Here is an 18981-nt window from a genome sequence, read left to right on the forward strand (position 1 = left end):
CTTTAAACCCAGACCTATTGGCATTGCCAATGCTTGTTGTAATCGTGAGCGGTGGAACCTGCACCAAGCTCCATTCTCGAATCGACCTTCCCGCCTGACGCGCTGAGTGATCTTGATGAATTATTTGATAAATGGCATACACTGATTGATCGGCAGTCATTTATATATAGAAATAATCACGTTGATTTCGTTTTTCTGCCAACAATGGGTCGCCACTGCTATATATAGATGCCCTTTAGTGAAAGTAGCCTCGGAATACGTTTGCTGTTCCCACGGGCTGGTCGGATGGTCTGGCAGCCGCTGGAGGTCTGTCATGCCCACCCGGCCAGCAGCGTAACCAGACCCGCCCATTGTGCTCCCCCGCCCGCGATCACCTGTTGAGAGACAGCTGCAGCCAGCCTGCGCCCGGGCCGCGCCCTGGCCACTCTGCCTCACTGCCTGTCACGTCCCAGAGGCGGGACACAAGGCGCTACGAGCTGGATGCACCGGGAGGACGGGCACGACCATGGCGCCGCTGGCCCTTTTACTGTCACTCGCCATCCCAGGTAAAACATGTAACCCAGGAGTTTGCTCGCTGCAATAAAAATAGCTGTACGTCTATATGTATTTCAGCATTCTGTTGCATAGCGCCAAACTGTCCACCCTCAGGGCTTTCATAGCACTTTATTGTGCCAGTTAGATTGCTCAGTAAATTACCCACTTCCTGCTAAAAATCCCATCCTCCGAGGTTGAAAAGGGTGTGTCAGAGTTGTATAATAGATACCGGCGGTTGTTGTTTACAGCGCCTTGAAATTGCAAAAGGAGAGCAGCGTGCGCTACACAAAGACACAGTGGTTTTATCAACATCATTGGCTTAACTATTAAGTCTAAGCATCTTACTGGTCTCATAGCGGGTGCTGCGAGGCTGGCACTGGAGCATGTTATGTGTAACCAACTTCCGAACTACTCTGTAAAGCAGCTTTCAGAGGCGCCTCCCCGCTGCCCTGTAGCGCCAAGTTCGCAACGCGATCTGCCCTGGCGCATAACTGCCTCCTCTTTCCCTAAAGGGCACCTTCCACCCATGTGCCTTCTTCACACATAGGACCCATCCCCATGCGTTCCGAACACCCCGAGGAAACAGTGCCTCGAGGCACCTGTGTTGGGAGTGTGAGCTATATCTATGCACGCTGATGAAAATGGATGAGTCGCTGAGTCCTGGGGCGCCAATGTTCAGTCTAAGGCCAATTTTGTCAGCTCTGTACTGTATGTATTCAGTAGTTTTTGGAGATCGGCTGATGTGACCCAGAACTCACTATACCACCCACACCCCACCCTCAGAGTTGCCTAGGCGCTAGCAGTTAGTAGAGTTTGTAACAGACCAGAACTGGCATAGGATAACATGCGGAGTCAGTCCTGCCGGGAAATCTTGGAGCGTTTACGGAAGAAGGGAAGTTATACTTAAGGGTCCCAAGTTCCCACATACAAATGCATACCCGAAACCCCCTATTTCTTTTTATTTTTAAAAGTGGAAAAAAAGGACATTTTTTGTCTTTTTCCATTTATTTATGTCAGTGCTTCAAGTTATGGCTACCACGCCAATTGATGTCCCTAACGACAGATAGAGAGGTTATAAAAGGAGCAATGTGTTCTATTGAAACTTTAAATAGTTGCAGCTGTGCGTATGTTTAGCCACAATGCTAATGTTTATGAGAGCTGCATAGGAGTGATGCATTGCATATGTTTTCTTGTACCACTAAAGCCCATCAGATGCCAACGTGAGTGGACCATTATCAGATAAAACTGGACGTGTGCCATTTGCTGCTTCATTTTTACACAAAGCATAATAAATATGGATAGATACCCATAAAATTAGCAAAAAAGAAATATGGAAGAATACCGAGAGAAAAGTTAAAAAAAACAACAAAAAAAACTAGAACCAGAACCAGGAGCCCTAGTTATTATATCCCAGCTCAATACTACTCAGTGCTACTCATCTTATTGGCTCTGGAAGGATGAGTTGCTCAATTGGCCCTGCGACAAATGAAAATAGACACTGAACAGGTCCAAGACAAATTGCAGCAGCAGGAGGTGCACAAATCACTGGCCTACCTTGTATGTTATATTAAGGTGAAAAAATGTAATAGTACATTTTGTCAGTGTAAATTTCGAAATGTCACACTGTATTCTGTTTACTTTATGAAAAGGCCCTTTGTGATTTATGGACCCTTGTAACGTCCACCGTCCTTGTAACGTGTCCTTGTAACGTCCATGCACCAGTCACCGTTCCCCCATCTGATATTTATAGATGGCATACAAAGTGCACACTACCCAAACACATTTTGTCCCGCCTTAAAATAGACACCTGAGTCTTGTTTGGTTTTCGCATTGTGCATATTTTTATTAAAATAAGGTCACAGGCCAAATACTCCATTGACCTCCATTCTTTATTTAAAATTCTCAAAATTATTTTCACATCACATTATTCAAATACTCACACGTATATGCATATTTATCATTTTACAGCCCGTTCTCCAAGGGGCTTTTGTATGACCTTCGGGCTGTGCCAGCAGGCCACAACCAAGTTAGCCTGCTCTCCTTAAGTTAACCGCCTTCCGGTCAACAGAGCCGCAGGTAAATAATCTGCCACCACTTGTGGCCACCAGCGGCTTCCAGGGTAGGGCTAGAGGATCCAGGGCCACCAGCAGGTCAGCCCCAACTCTCCCGCCAGCCCGGAGCCCATGATGATTTTACGACCTGTTCTGGGGTAAAAACTGGCACTGACCAAAGAAGTCTCTGTGATACCTCTTGTCCATGACCCCGCCACAGGGCGAGGCGCTTACTGGCGGACTCGACCTCCCCCCCTGCACTCAAGAGCTTCTGCAATGGCCCCTCTTACTGTCTGTATAAAAAGTTCACTGCCCGCCTCTGAGAAGTGAACTCCGTCCACAGCGTACAATTCCGGCCTGACGTTTGTATTAGCTTGTGCCTAATGGTGCGAATGCTTGATTTCTGAAGTATTTCGGCCACTGACTGGTTCAATCTTTTCACTGACTTATTCACCGCCTTCGAGGGAGCGCCCCTGGCCCATATCTGCCTCGGAATGACTTCGGACCATAGCAGCGTGGCCTTTGGTAACATATTTTTGATTGCCGCTAGGGCATTAAACAACGACTCTTTCACGCCCCTCCTTCCCGCCGGGATCATGTCATTGCCTCCACAGTGCAACACCAACACATCTGGGGAGGGCATCCCTCTGCTCATGGCAACCCGCAAGTCGTTAGGGACGTCGGCTAGGTGTTGTCCACCTATCCCTACCCAGTGGTGGTCCCAATCTTGCTCCTCCCTCGCCTTTGTTCCGAGCAATTTCTTGAAGACCAACCCTGCCCTGCAGATAAAGGAATGGCCGCACCAACATATTTGGGGTCTTTGGGCTGTCGTACCTAGGGTAAATTTTGAAATGAACAAGTGGTCAGGAATGCCTGAGAAACTTAATAGCTATCGGGCGGGTGGGGGGGGGATGCGGGGGTGTGCCAATTTGACACTCATACCAATTGCGGGCGCACATAACGTTCATAACACGCAGACTTCCAATGCCCTAGCCTCCTAATGGTCTCCTCTGGCAGCCCCAGGCCTGCTGCTGTAGTTGCTGCCCCGATGCGGAAGGAATGGGATGTGAAATCGGCCGGGTCCACTCCCATCTTTGACAAGGTCAGTTTAACTACCCTTGTGAACTGAAATCTGGTGAGGGGTGAACCGTTCCTATGCAACAATACTCTGTCATCGCCCCCTGGTGGCTTGATCTGCAGAAATTCCCTTGTCAGCCTAACAGGGCAGTAAGACACCCCCACTACCCTACCTAGTTGCAGCCATGTCCCCTTGCCCAAGGGATCTGTTTTTGATCCCCGGACCTTGACTCTTAAAACGTCTTCAGACTCAATCACGTCCTCACACCTTATACCCCCTTTCCTGTCCGCCTTAGAGGCAGGGAGCAACTCGGAGATCCTAAGTGCCCCGCAAAAGGCAAGCACATACGCAACCCTGAATAGTTGAGTTTCATAAGGGGAGAAGCAAACCATAGGCAGGGTCTCCAGGATAGCTACCAACCTGTTCACATCTATGGGTCGCCTTGAATCCTTCACCCCCGGGGTCAAACGTTCCCAACCCTTCATGGCTCTCCTCACTCTCTGATCCTAGGTTGGGTCTGCCACCCCCTGTAGGCCCGCATAGAATGCTAACGCCGACAGTTGTCTCTTCATCATCGCTACTGACCTCCCACCGTCTCTCTGATGGACTATGAAGCCCAATATACTCAAAGGAGAAAATGCATTAACTAAACCCGCCCCTGTCAGATACTCCTGATAAAACTGCCACGACCTCTCATACATACTCTTAGTCTTGGGGGCCAGGGATGCGGTTATCAACTCGGGAGCTGCAGGGCACCAATTTTCCATAGCCCCTCTGGGAAGTCTGTCATTCTTTTCTCTGCTTGCGGCCAATGTGTGCGGAATTCTATCAACTTAAAACGGGACAAGGCATCAGCGGCTTGGTTCTCTATCCCTGGCACATGTCTTGCAGTAAAATGTACATTGCGGCTCAGACATTGCAACACTAATTCTTTCAATAGACGCAGCACCCATGTACAAGTTGCCCTCTGGTTGTTGATCGCCATTACCACAGACATGCTATCTGACCAGAAAACAATGTGTCTGTTTGCGAGCGTATCTCCCCACAAGTGCAGCGCCACCACAATTGGAAACAGTTCCAAGAAAGTAACATTGCGTGTCAGCCCCTGCTTTGCCCATTCCTCTGGCCAATACTGCATGCACCACCTGGGGCCTAAGATTGCTCCAAATCCTACACTCCCTGCCGCATCTGTAAACAATTCGAGTTCTGCATTCGAGGAGCTCGGTGTCCGCCATATCACGGACCCATTAAAGCTTTCCAGAAAGTCTTTCCAAATGTTCAAGTCTTTTCTCACATCAGCTGAAAGCCTAACTCTATGGTGCTTTGCGCGAAGCCCAGCCATCGCCCTTGCTATGCTCCTAGAGAAGGCCCTGCCCATTGGTATGACTCTCAAGGCAAAGTTCAGTTGCCCTGCCAAGACTTGCAATTGATGTAGTGTAACTTTCCTTGACTTTAAGCAGTCGTCGATAGCAGCCTTGAAAGCAGACACCTTTGACCTGGGTAGCCTGCAAACCCCTTCTCTGGTATCGATCTCAATGCCTAGGAATGTCAGGCAGGTAGTCGGCCCTTCTGTTTTTTCTGCTGCAAGTGGTACCCCCAGGGCTTTAGCCAAGTGCTGGAAGCCCAGCAGGGCCTTCCTGCAGGACTGTGACCCCTGAGGACGCAGAAATAGAAAGTCGTCCAAGTAGTGTACAACTGCGTGGGTTTTGTCTGAAGTAAGGAATTGTTCCACCGCCCATTCCAAAAACCTAGCAAAAGTCTCAAAGACTGCGCAAGCGATTGAACAGCCCATGGGCATGCACAGATCAATGAAATAATCTTCTTTTAAGGTAAAGCCCAAGAACTTAGTATCCTCTGGGTGAACCGGGAGGAGCCTAAATTTGGCCTCTATGTCAGACTTGGCCATTAGGGCCCCCTCCCCCAGGGCCTGTATTTTTTCAATTGCAGTGTCAAACGTTTTATAACGCACCGTGCAGAGGTCTGGGTCAAGTTTGTCATTGACTGATAATCCTGGAGGGCTTGACAAATTATGTATCAGGCGAAATTTCCCTTTCTCTTTTTTAGGTCCTAATCCCAGGGGAGAGCAGACCAGATCAGGACTTGGACGTTGTTTAAATGGACCCGCTACCCGCCCCAGGGCGACTTCTTTCATTATCTTATTCTGCGCTGCGTCCATGTTCTGGAGCACAGAGCTCTGGTTGCGCGGCGGGAAACTGGTGGGGGCAGCTGAAGACGGGATACGGAAACCGGACATAAAACCATTGTGAAGAAACTGAGCCTCCTCAAGTTTGTCATATTTGCTAAGGAGGTGTGTCAAAACATGTGTCTTAATGGGAGTTTGCAGATCTTTCTGATGTCTGAGGTGGTCTCCCTTTTGCTGTGGAATGGGTCGCCTGTTCCATTGCATTTCCCGGCTTCTTGAAGCATCTGATCTCTGGGTGAGACGGGCCCCCACAGAAGGAGCAGCAATGTTTGAACCTGCATGTGGTCCCCCTGGTGCACTCGTTTTTGTTATACAGCCAGCAGACCTGTTTCTTATCTCCTGCCCCCCTGTCGTTCCGAAAGGACTGATTCTGTGAAGGGAAACTGGTCTTGGGCGTAGATGTGGTGGAATAAGAAACTGTGTTGGGCACAGATGGGGTGGAATAAAAACTGTGTGCCACAAATTGATCTCACGTTGATCCCATGCTATCCCTGGGTGTACTGCTTTCATTTGTCTGAATTTGTTATCATATTTTAACCACCCTGTGCCTGGGAACTCGGAGGCCGCCCCATGTATTAAGGAAATATAACTGATTATCTGCGGGCCTACCGCGGGGTACTTCTCCGCCATAATGGCAGCATAAATGGCAAATCCTGTGATCCAATTCTTTATCGACCAGTCAACCCAAACCTTCTTCTGTTTATACTCGCCTTCTTTACCACCTCTACCCTTATCTGGCATGACCCCTGCATTGATCAGATCAAACACATCAACGTATTCGCCTTTCAGTATCTTTTCTTTGATGTCTGCGGGTACATGCCACGTGATCCCCACAGATGGTGATAGTGTTAAGGATGAGGAGCCGTACATTACCGGGCTGTAAGCTAGAGTTGGCTGACCCACCATTTGCAGTCCAACCCCCCTTGAATTTGAGTACCTGCTGGCCCTATCAAATTTATTCCAGTGTTAGCTGTTGAAACTTGTGATGAATTTCCCATCTTAGGAAAAGGGGGCATCATTACTGGACCACCGAATCCCGGGTATGCTGTGGAGGGTACCATCGTGCTAGCAGGGACATTATTAATTGCTTGGCCTTGTGAGTTATTTATCAGCATCCCTGGTAATTGCGCCACTCCCCCAGACTGCACCCAGACTTGTGCTATTCCGCTACCCGGTTGTGCGACCACTGGTGGTAAAAGTGCCTGTGCGCCGGGCACCTCCGCATTAGCGACAGGCGCTACCCCCGGCTGCGCAGCATTAGGCTGAGCGACATTTCCTTCAAGCGCGCCCTTGTCTTTGTTTGTGTTAGCGATCAAGTCTATTGTCTCTGGCCCCTCCTTCTCACCTGCGGATGTCGGTTGGGCCTCTGCTGCCCTGGGCCGCTTTTCTTTCGACGCCTCTTTAAACCTTTCCGGTGTGCGCCGAGTTCGCTTGCTTCGCCCTCTTTCCTCCTGGGCGTCCGCTCTTGCCCCTTCTCTCATTGTCTTTAACACCCAGTCCACGCCTTTCTCTTTTGTAAACTCCAACAGCTCCGTTAATTCGAGGTAATCATCTTCTTTGGCCGAAGCCCCTTTGCCCCTCGTTGGCCGTTTAGGCGGCATTCTACACTTAAAAGATATAATGTGTTATCACCACATAAAATGACATGACGTGCATCCGGATTAGCCACCAATTGTAGCTGGTACCAAACTCTTCTATTTCGCAACCCCTTAGCTGCCCTAACCTTGCCAATTACGCAGGCTGCAATTTAACCCAAAATCGCTCCCTTCATAGCCCTTGTTTCAAACCGCTATCCCCCCAGAAAGTGCTAAAACTTCTGCCCGCTGCCCTGCAAGACGTATATGACGAGGATCGCCCTCTTATCCAGCCATAAATGATAGTAACAGAGCCCGATGCCCCTGTTCTGCTTAGCCTAACGCGGCGTGACGATCCGCACTCCCAAACAGTCTAACTAATGGCTGCGGGTGAAACTACTATGGACCGGCCACCGCAGAGTGGCCCGCTTTAACAGGAGAGCCCCTTCAATTAAAGTGCAATTTTCCCAGCGTTAGAAATAATCCGGTCCGAGCCTTCTTCAAATGATATGCCTTGTTTCCGGCGCGGCTGCGATCCGGTTGCAAAATGTGATTCACCGTTTCACTTAACTGCCTTGTTACCCGCGCTCCGGGCGTTAACTAAAAATGCCAGTGATTCCCTCTCTCGCTATCCCCGCGCATGCATCAAAATTCTCCCGGCCCACTCTCACGCCGGCTCCCGATCATATCGAATCAGCAGCAAGGGAGCTCACTCACGCGATGGGCATTCACCGCCCCACACCCTCGTTCACCATCCGAGTCTCACGCTCTCTGCCAGCACACGCGCCTGGATCGTTCACACCACTTCCCACACGGACACACTGCGAGGCCCACTCACCTGCGCCAAAAGTCGGACTGACTTGTGCGAAAACACAGCTACCGCGACGGTTCCGCTTGACTTCCTTCTGCGACGTCCAACTCCTGGGCGGTCAGCAGACAAAGAGGGGTCATAAAGTGGGTCGTTGGCTTTTCAAGGCTCGCGCCCTCACAAACTGCATCCGGGGCAACCCTCTGTTCATGACGCGTTTCCTGTTTCCTGCCTGCTTCGCGCGACCCGGAAGTGATTTCTACCTAGGTGGCCCTTTGGCTGCCACTAACGGCGCCACGCCCCCTAAGTGAGGTGGCGCCTTGCATTGTGTGAGTACTAACTCCACTAGTTCAGAGGTCACCATAACTAGTCAGCGCGAGGACAGAATGTAGTCTGCCCTACCCGGAGGAGCATCAAAAGGATGCGGATTCACCAGGAACAATAGGTGCAAGGGATATTGGTCACAGCTATGTCAACAGACAACATGTGTGACCTTCGGGTACAGACACAAGGTGAACCAACCATGTCACACCAGAAGAAATCCAATCTTTACTCTTGCACGGTGATTCCACCAAGGGCTTCTTGAATTAATTTGCTGACTCCCCCCCCCCCACTCTATTAAGGATAAAGGATAAATGCATTGGTCAGTCTTCTCTCCAATTCATTTACCATCATCCAAATAAAGAAATTCCCATTGTCAACCCTGTGTAGTTCAATTCCAGCCCCCAACACACACATCTCAGTTCTGGCCTCAGGAAAAGTCTTCTGTTGGAAATGCTCATTTTTTCTGCTTTAGTTGTCCTCACCACTGATTGATTTAAATGTCCTTACCATATCACCCTGTCCTACTTCTCTTTCAGACACACAGATGAAGGTTGTTTTTGTAGACACTGACCTTCTAGGTAGCTCTGAATTGTCTCTATTCTTTCTTCATCCTTCTCCAAACAGGACCTCTAGACTTTGATGCAATACTACTGGACTCCATCAATGGATGTTGCAGATTTGACAATGCTTGTTTTTTTGTGATGGTTGCCACTTCTCTCTACTTATGCCCCCAATACCCTAGATGTTTGCACTGTCAGCCATTAAACTAAATCTATAGCATGAACTTGACCAGAAGGATGTGGAAAGTTGGACAGACAAAGGCAAAGGGGCAGTCAGTGAGAGATTGGAGGCATAGCTGAGTTCTGAGAATTGAAGATAACTTTTAGTTTGTCAGTCAGTGAGTGATTGGAGGCATAGCTGAGTTCTGATAATTGAAGTTAACGTTTACTTTGTTGTGATATAGTGTTCTATACAAAAGGTGTGTCTACAAGTGAGATAAAGACAGTACCCATCAGTAAACTAGGTCAATGATTTGTGTTTGACCACATTGCCATGGTTTCATATCATTGAGTGTGCTAAATTAGGCCTTTTTGACATATAATACGCCAAAGCTTGTGGCAAATTTGTCATGCCAATGTCACTCATGACAAGTTGTATACAAAAAGGACACATGATTTGTTGTCAGATCTCAGAGTTCAAAATGCCAAGCAGGAAAGTCCTAATAAGGGTTTATTTGAATTTTTCCTGCACTCAAGACACAGTGAGGTTAGATGCCTCTGGTCAAACACCCACTCTGTCACCTGGGGTAACGAATCTAAACCATGTTTGGCTAAAACATCACCAGTGATATTTCATTCTCAAGGCAGATTCAGCTAATGGACAAGAATCTGTGCGGCAGCTCTGAGATCTGCCTATGAACCAGATGTTCAAGGACTACCAGCCAAGCAGGCATAATGAATGACGGTATTCCGCATGCATTTAGGACGCATGCATTCAGAATGTCGTCTTTTGAACAAAAACGTTTTAGGGCTCATTTGTTCAGCATGCAAGATGCTTTAACGACTTGCCTTAGGGGGGTTCTGGATGGTGGAATAGTTTAATTTACTATTCCAACTCCAGTCTGCACAACAGTAGGGAATCCAACACCATTTCACCAATGCTCTCCCTAAATGCAAGTTGTTAAAATGACTTGCGAGCTGAACGACTGCGTGCTAATGCCACATTCGTTCTATTGCCAGCTCTGTGTTTGCACAGCGTGATTCCGGCTCCGTCCAAAATGACGTTTCCCGTATTTAATATCATACAGGCCTATTCATATCCCAATGTGTCTACTGAGCCTGCTGTTCTTCCATAGTCAACAAAATGAGCACTATTCAGACAGATACAGATTTAAAGATGATATCTGCCAACATTCTACAGGGTGAACGCTTATTGCAAATATAGACTTAATAAGAGCTTTGTCTCTGATGCTTTGCTCTCCCCTAATGGTGTACAGTTCCTCATGATTTATCCACCTCAAATACATGAGTAAGACATGTAAACAAGTAAGATGGCTCAGTGGCATGATGTATTTATTGAAAAACACTAATACCTCTCATATTCCCTCTTGTCAGGTCTGAGTGCCCAAATCAATCCTCATATGGACTTTTATTCTACTAATTTTAGTTCCTCATTAAAAATGATGGGAAAGTAAAACTGAAAAATACCAGAATGCAAATTAGAAATAAAACACTGAACTTTTCACTCCTAATATGAGGCAACTTGCGCGCTCTAATATCTTTGAATCATTTACAGATTATATGTTCAAAAGCCCACGGTGCTCACTCAGCCTTTTATATTTCCAATGTTAATGTTATAAGTACCATTAAAATCAGGCAATTAAATGACATATCAGTTAAGTGGTTTGTATGATTTAAGCATGCAAGCAATGATACGTATGAATACTGCAGACAGTACTCTACAGCTTTTCAATATTGCAGTTTTCTTTTTAAATAAATTCACCCCTCCCCTGCTGGGCTAATTCCCCCGCTGTGCTGGGCTCGGCTCGTCATGCAACACGGTGACGCTGTGCTCATGATGAACTGAGCTCGTCATTACCACGCCCGTTTTGATGGAACACCCAGCACAGCTGGGGGATTATCCCCACGTGGGCGCGGCGCAATGATCATGACGAGCTCAGCTCGTCATGAGCACAGCAAAACCGTGCCTCATGACGAGCTGAGCTCGTCATGAGCACGCAACGGGTTAAAGATGATAATACCAATCTCCAACCAAGTATTGCCACCATTACCCACACTTCGCAGTGACGAAAGATCAGAAATAATTGATATAAAAAATTAAAAGTAAGCAAGAATCAGCACAGCTAATCGGTCTTGTTTAAAATAAGCAGGCATAATGCTAATGCTTTGCCAATGCTTGTTTGCTTTGCAACTCCAAATTTGCTGTTGGTGAGTCAGCATGTATGCACATGAATCGGCAGCCATCTTTTGATGTTTTTTGACACCACTAATACCGCCACCACCAATACCCCCACCAGCATCACCATCAATACCACCACCAATACCACCACTAATACCACCACCAATGCCACCAACAATACCACAACCACCAATACCATCAATACCACCACCACCAATACCACAACCAATACCACAACCAATACCACCACCACCAATACTACCTCCAATGCCACTTCCAATACCACCACCAATACCACCAACTATGCGACCACCACCAATATCACCACCACCACTACCACCACCACCAATTGCCACCGCAATCAATACCACCACCAATACCACCAACACCAATACCACCACCAATACCACCACCACCACCAATACCAATACCACCACTACCAATAACAATACCACCACACCAACAACAATACCACCACCACCAAAACCAATAATGCCACCACCAATTCCACCACCATCACTGAGTACCAGTATCACCACCACGAATACCACCACGAATACCAATACCGCCACCACCAATACCACCACCAATGCCACCACCACCAATACCACAAATACCAGCACCACCAATACCACCACCACCAATACCACAAATATCACCACCACCAGTACCACTACCAATACCAATACCACCAATACCAATACCACCACCTCAGCGCCTCTTGCTCACTAGTAATAGGAGGGGCACTGTACGAGACCGGAGCTGCAGCCGAGATCATCCCTCCCTCCCTCCATGCCTGCCATAAAGCACAGCCCGCCCTGGACCAGGAGGTGAAGCCAGGGCCCTACTACAGCTGGAGTGTTTTTTATTAGGCCGAAGATAGCAATGACATTACGCAATGCCACACTGCAAACTCAAATCACGGAGAGGGCAGGAAATGCACCCACCCCTCGCCCTCCGGAGCCGCAACAGTGTAATCACAGAGCGAAAGGTGCTGGAGCACTTTGTTAGTGTTTATAGCTCGGATCATATGTAACTCTCACTTCACACTTTGTGTCTGTATAATTTACAACACTTACACATCTTCTTCAATGCACTATTTATCACTACTTTGAAGACGTCGCAGGCCAGTCTCTTCCTCTGATATTTACAGTCTAACAAGCGGTCGAGAAGACCCTTTATTGCACTGTGATAGGTCTCACATTTGTGAGAGTTTAAGCTCTTAGTATTGTAAATGACAATGCCTTTTATCTATGTTTTAAAACCCAAAACATAAATAAAAGGCATTGTAATTTACAATGCCAATAGCTCAAACTCACGTGAAAGCGAGACCTATTGCATTGCAAATGCTTCTTTGCTTTAGTTATACCTGATTTATTCATTATATAATTCCAAGATGGATAACATACATTTTACATTCCAATAAAAAATAAAGTATAAATGATATGCTATGTAAATTAAGAGAGACAGTGCAAAGCTTATAGAAATGCATTTAAAAATAATTTACAATTGAAAAAATGGAGAGAGGGAACACGAGATGTAATGGTTCAAGCATGGCAGGGGTTGGACTGAGGGTGGGTGGAAATTGAGAAAACAATAAAAAAAAAGTGAGCAGGCATATAGGGAGGTCAATATTCTAACAAGGTGGGGGTTGGGAAGGTGGTGGCTGATGGTAGGAGAGAGAGGCAGGACAGCAATACTCTCCCATGGAGAGTTAAATCTAAATAAATAAACACCTACCTGATGTCCTGACTGGACGTAATGAAACAATACAAGTCATCCAATCAGAAACCATGGTAAAGAAGAAATATTCCAGAGGCTTGATGAAAACAAGAATAGAGAGGCAAGTCTTTGAGTAGCGAGCAGGCCACCGAGTTAGACAAAAAAGCCATATATTCGTGAGGAAGAGGCTGAACCAAATCCCACTCTTGGACCTGATTCCAAGTTGTGCAGAATTGGGGGATATACAACAAATCTGGACAATACCATTACCGTAGGGTGAGGTATGTGCTTGCTGTGGCACATACCTCCTGTTCTGAGTTTTCATCAGGAAATGAGATATTACATACAGAATCTGTATTTAACACATCAAATTGTGTGTAGTAGCTTTTTTTTAAGTTTTAAAATGCGAAAGGTCAGGTGCAAATTCTTTCTAAAAGTTGAAGGTTTTAATGATAGAGTCATAATTGATGAATGAATGATGTCGCAGTTGAAACAAATTTACTGACTCATTTCTAAATGTTATTAATACTGTGAAGTAGTTATGCCACATTTACTTAGGAGAAGCCATTATTATGATGAAATGATTCGTACTTGTAAAGCGCACTTATACTCATGAGTGTCTTGGTGCTATACGCATACTGCTGTGGAACCCTTCCTGGCTTTTCCCTGTGAAATGCCCACTCCTGGGCACCCCCAAGGTGAAGCCAGGCATCCCAGCGCTGTTGGGGCCGTTGTGGAGATTAAGCAAGCTATTGCCCAGAGTCGCAGCGTGGGACCCATGGTTAGAATAGGCACCGAGGCGAGAATTATCAGGTCCGATGAAATTGAGCCCGAGACAGGAATTGAACCCTGGTCCCGGGCTAGACCTCTGCATCAGGGTCTGCCGCTCTAACCATTGAGCCACACTTCTCCACATAATATGGATGTAGTTTTAGGTGTTCCGCTCATCTTGCTCCTGCACATTCGCCCTTCCAGTGTCCTGCGGCAAGCCATCTCTCCTCTTCGTTCTGTGGAGCATCAAGTGAATTGTGTTAGGGAGTGTGTATCGTGAATCCAAAGGATCATATTCAAGAATATCCACTGAAGGTTCAGATGAAGACATGTCCGTGTTAATTCTATGAGCCATTTTTTGAGAATTGTTTCATTTTGTGCTGATCATCTCCAGAGAGCAGTTTCTGAGAGAGTAAGTGGAAGGTTTCTCTTAGCTTAAGAAATGTATTAGTCAAAGATTTAAAATATTACGTTGTTGTTTTCGATTTGCCAATGTGACCCTAGGCATGATCCTACCATGCGGAATTTGTAGAAACTATTAATAGAATATATAATTTGTCTATACAGGATATTGGGCTTTACTACTATAAGCACATTTTTTCCATAGGGTTCATTTTATTTATTTTTTATTTTCCATTGGGGTGACTTAAAATTTTTGCTTAAGATTTTGTCCATTTGTCTTGGATTTTCTTATGGGGATGCTGTCAGTACTCTTTATGAGTTCGACTCTTGGGGGTTTGCCTAGACATTATTAACTGAGGGTAAGTTTCATGGGTTTCTATTTTTGTGATTGAGGCTTCATGTCATATTCATGCATTTTTCTCTGTACGGCATTTACTACACATTCTGTAATACACCTATTTGTGCCTCACTTATCATATAGAACTCAGTTAATAGTTTTTCCTCATTTATTCTGTTTTACTCTGCTGAAATGTATGCTTTGGGAAGAAGGGTCAAGTCTCTAACTGCTCTATTTGAGATTCTGGAGGCAAGTTAATGGGGTAAGAATTGGCGTGTTCAAAATATTTGGGTTCTGATGATTATTGGGGTTCGAATCCCACATATGCGTGTTCTGTCTTTTTATTTTAGCATAATTCCCCAATACATTTTGGCATGGTTCACCTGCAAGAATCTAAAAAGGGAAACCTGGGGTGTGTCATAATTATCACACAACTTTTAATTCCGATCCTAGTCAAAGGGATCAGAATAGAGCCCAGAACTTGTAATGAGAGCTTTAGTGTATGGTAAAGTATGGGATAAAATGATGTCTGCAACAGAGCTGTCTGTAGTGAGAACACAAAAAGAGAAAGAACTATTTTATTGTTGAAGGTTTTATATTAAATTAAAATAGTTTTGGCTACCCTACATGATGTGATTACTAATATCAACTGGGAAAACTTGAGTTACCATAATATCGAATACAAAATATCGAGAACCAAAATATCACGAGGTAAGTATGTAAAGGTAAGTTTAGATTTACTATACTTAACCTCCACATCTACGTACCTTGACATACATGACCTTGATACACTTGATCAAGGTGCATAGACATGGAGATAAGAATTGTAATCTATACTTACTTACGTATAATGACCTACCATCTTGATATTTTGGTTCCCTACATTTCAGGTTAAATATTCTCATAACTTGAGAATTCACACTTGATATTCCAGACCACAACCATTCGAATAACGTCACTGGTTTCAATTGGATAAATCCTTACCTGACACTGACTTTAATATGGATGCTTTCTTACTTCCTGCAACAGTAATTTTAGGTACAAAATATATGACTTTTTAGCGGGTGGAGAAGAAAAGTGTTTCTCTACATTTTTCGCAAAAATTTAGGGCCATATTATCAAGAAAGGGCGATACATTATCGCCGCTTTTATCGGCAAGAAACTGCTGCTAAAGCCGCGATAATGGGCTTGATATTATGCCCTTTTGAATTCCATAGAAGCCCAAGTTCTGGTATTAACCTGGGCTTCTATGGGAATTTACAAGGGCATATCATCAAGCCCATTATCGCCGCTTTACCGACAGTTTCCTGCCAATAAAAGCGGCGATAATGTATCGCCCTTTCTTGATGTACATCCCATCCTTGTAACTCATCTCAATTCTTAAACAAACGTAAGCATTGGCAAAGCCAACAGTTCTTGCCTATTTTTGCAACTGAAAGTGCTTGATTAGAGAATTGTTTGTGTGGATGGCTGAGTGCATTGATCTATGGATGAATGAGTGAATGGAAAAATACATGATTGAGTACATGGATGGATGCTGACCTCAAACAGTAGCAGTGATACTCATGTTAATTGTAATGTGCTCCCAAAAGGGGCTAGGATGCTATTGCATTCTCTTACAAGAGGGTCTTTGATGACATTACATAGGATCTTTTAAAAATCAGTGAGTGGAAAGAAGGTCCTCAATCAATCAATCAATCAATCAATCAATCAATCAGGGTTTTGTAGAGCACACTACTCACCCGTGAGGGTCTCCAGGCACTGGGGTTGGGGGTGGGGACTGAGCAGCTCTTTTGGGGTCATTCGAAGAGCCAGGTCTTGAGGTCTTGTTTGAATTGGTGCAGTGTCGGGCTTCGTCGGAGGTGGAGGGGAGCCCTGAGTCTGATCTGGCAGGTTAAGAGTGTAACACAATAGGCAGTTGTTGGTTTGGAAGAGATCGGGATGCAGGGAGGGGAATGCTAGCTGTTTGAGGGATGATATCTTGGAGTTGTGTGACTCTATATGACTCACACGGCAAAACATTCGAAGCAAGGGTATCTTGAAGCTAAAGGACTTATAAAAGCAGATGCATGAGCTAAAACTTTGGAACAAAATCAACAAAGCAAAAAGGAGGCTCACATTTTCTAAAGGAGAGGTAATCTTGGACTGAATAGATATGTAAAGGGAGATCAATCCAGGCATAGGAAGAAGATAAGCAAGAGACCAACATCTCAGGCAAAACCGCCTAATGTAGCAAAAGAAGCAAAGAAGATCTCAGAACCGGCGAGGGTCCTCGAAGGAAGAGTGAAGTTTGAAATGTTAAACTAAAGATCGCTCACTCCTGTAGTTTCACAATGTTCTGTCTCCATTCCAGCTGTTCTCTGTCGGAACTTGGAGGAGAAGCTACTGAGCAATCTGATGGAGAACTACAACAGGGACTTGCGTCCAGCGGAGAAGGATGGAGACATCATCGACGTCATCATAAAACTCACGCTCACCAACCTCATCTCCCTGGTAATGCTTTACCTTCCTATATAACTCAACTTACCCCTCTCTCTCTCTCTCTCTCTCTCTCTCTTTCACTGTCTTTCTCTCTCTCCCTCTCTCCCTCTCTCTCTCTCTCTCTCTTTCTCTCTCTCTCTCTCCCTCTCTCTCTCTCTCTCTGTTTCTTTCGCTGTCTGTCTCTCTCTCTCTCTCCGCCTAACCTTAGGCGAGTGCTGGACTAGTCATCCTGGTAGACCCAGTGCACCCTGAGAGTTTTGAACTACTATCCTTGGAAATGGTTCTGTAAAAGAGACACTATTCTTTAAAAAGCTTTCTTTGGTTGATGATACATCCACACCTATTTCACTTGCTGTAACATGGGGCCATAATAAGACCAGTTGTACTCAGAATTTACACCCCAATCCTGCCTTGGCCCTCAGTTTCCCCTTAAGATGACACTTCGAAAGATGATAGCGGCCCTAGCTCGATTTTTCATGATGATGGAGGTCTTACCTCAATTCTTAATGATGATGGAGATGTTAACACTAGTATTTGTTTGATCCCCATCTGGTGTATCCCATTCCAGGCAAGGTGAGCAGAGATGTTCGGGAGACACAGTTCTATCAGCACGGCTTCATTTGCAAATGAGGGAATCACATTTGCCTCTGCACATGCTCCCACAGCAAAAGCACCTACCGGGGAAATTATGCTCCTGGAAGATGCAGTGAATGTGTGTCAGCTATGAGGTGTCAGATCTTTAACACACCCCAGAGGGTTGCAGCTCTTGGTAGGGGACATGTATGATTCCAGAGGACGTTCTTCCACCCCTCCTGTGTTGGGAGCCCTGGCCCACCTTCTCAAGTGTTGCTAGCATCTACATTTTTCAAACCTTATCATGGTTGCCTGGTCCATAGTTGCAGGAAATATGCATGTGCATCCTGCTCCATGGCCTTTTGAGAGATGCCTAAGGGCCCATGCAAGAGTAGGTGATGCCAGGGATTACAGCCACACTTTTTGTGTGATTGAGGTCCCTCTGCAGTGGGAGAGGCAGTGTTGAAGCTGTGCAGCAGTGTCTTCACATAAGAGTCTGAATCCAGTAGGAGGTAACTTCCTAATTTCTTGTTAGATCCTTAGGTTATAGCAACAGCAGGTAGGTCTTGTCAGGGCTCAATTCCCCATCCAACTCCCTGTCTGCTTGTTTACACTGCAGACCACAAATCAACATTCAATTACATCCCTCACTCTCAGCATTCCAAACACCAGCTCAGACATTCATGAAATGGGGACAACATTTCTTAAAAACAAAACAAAGAACAGTCATTTTCTTGTATAGAAAGAAGAGGGACTAATACGTGCATGTATAAAGTAATTGTACTGTGTTCCAACAAGTACCATGTAGCATACTCGGATGGACTCTATTTATCTGCCATATTGGATGTAAGTTATTTTGCGTCATGGATGCAGTTCACTATATGCTATATGTTTTCACGCCGCTATGCTGTTTTGAATAATATGTTCCGGGGATTGTCTACTGGTTCTATTGTTATTGTATTTGCCTGTTGAATGTATCACATATGATAAAATCTAATAAACAGATCAAACAAAAAAATAAACAAGAGGGACAATCATTCACACTCACTCCTTCTCTCACATGTCTATCTTACTCCAAATAATAATCTCTTACATTCTTGAATACACATGCAGACACACAAAGACAACAAATATTAGTCAAAGAAACTATGTGATGGGCTAAGTACTGAGACTCCCCACACCTTATGTCAAATAATGAAATCCA

At 45.5% G+C, this 18981-nt stretch overlaps 1 protein-coding gene across 1 annotated transcript in view; it reads left to right on the plus strand.

Annotated features, from left to right (window-relative positions):
* Positions 1–279: 279 nt before the first annotated feature.
* The window catches only part of CHRNG (cholinergic receptor nicotinic gamma subunit), an 83319-nt gene continuing 64617 nt past the window's right edge, over positions 280–18981 (plus strand). Inside the window, exons 1-2 of the mRNA XM_078665800.1 lie at positions 280–545; positions 17077–17216. Coding sequence (XP_078521926.1) covers positions 506–545; positions 17077–17216 — 180 coding nt within the window. The 5' untranslated portion in view covers positions 280–505. The remainder of the gene's footprint in view (positions 546–17076; positions 17217–18981) is intronic.

This window comes from Lissotriton helveticus, chromosome 11 (assembly GCF_964261635.1).
Source record: "Lissotriton helveticus chromosome 11, aLisHel1.1, whole genome shotgun sequence".
In the NCBI taxonomy this organism is placed as follows: domain Eukaryota; kingdom Metazoa; phylum Chordata; class Amphibia; order Caudata; family Salamandridae; genus Lissotriton; species Lissotriton helveticus.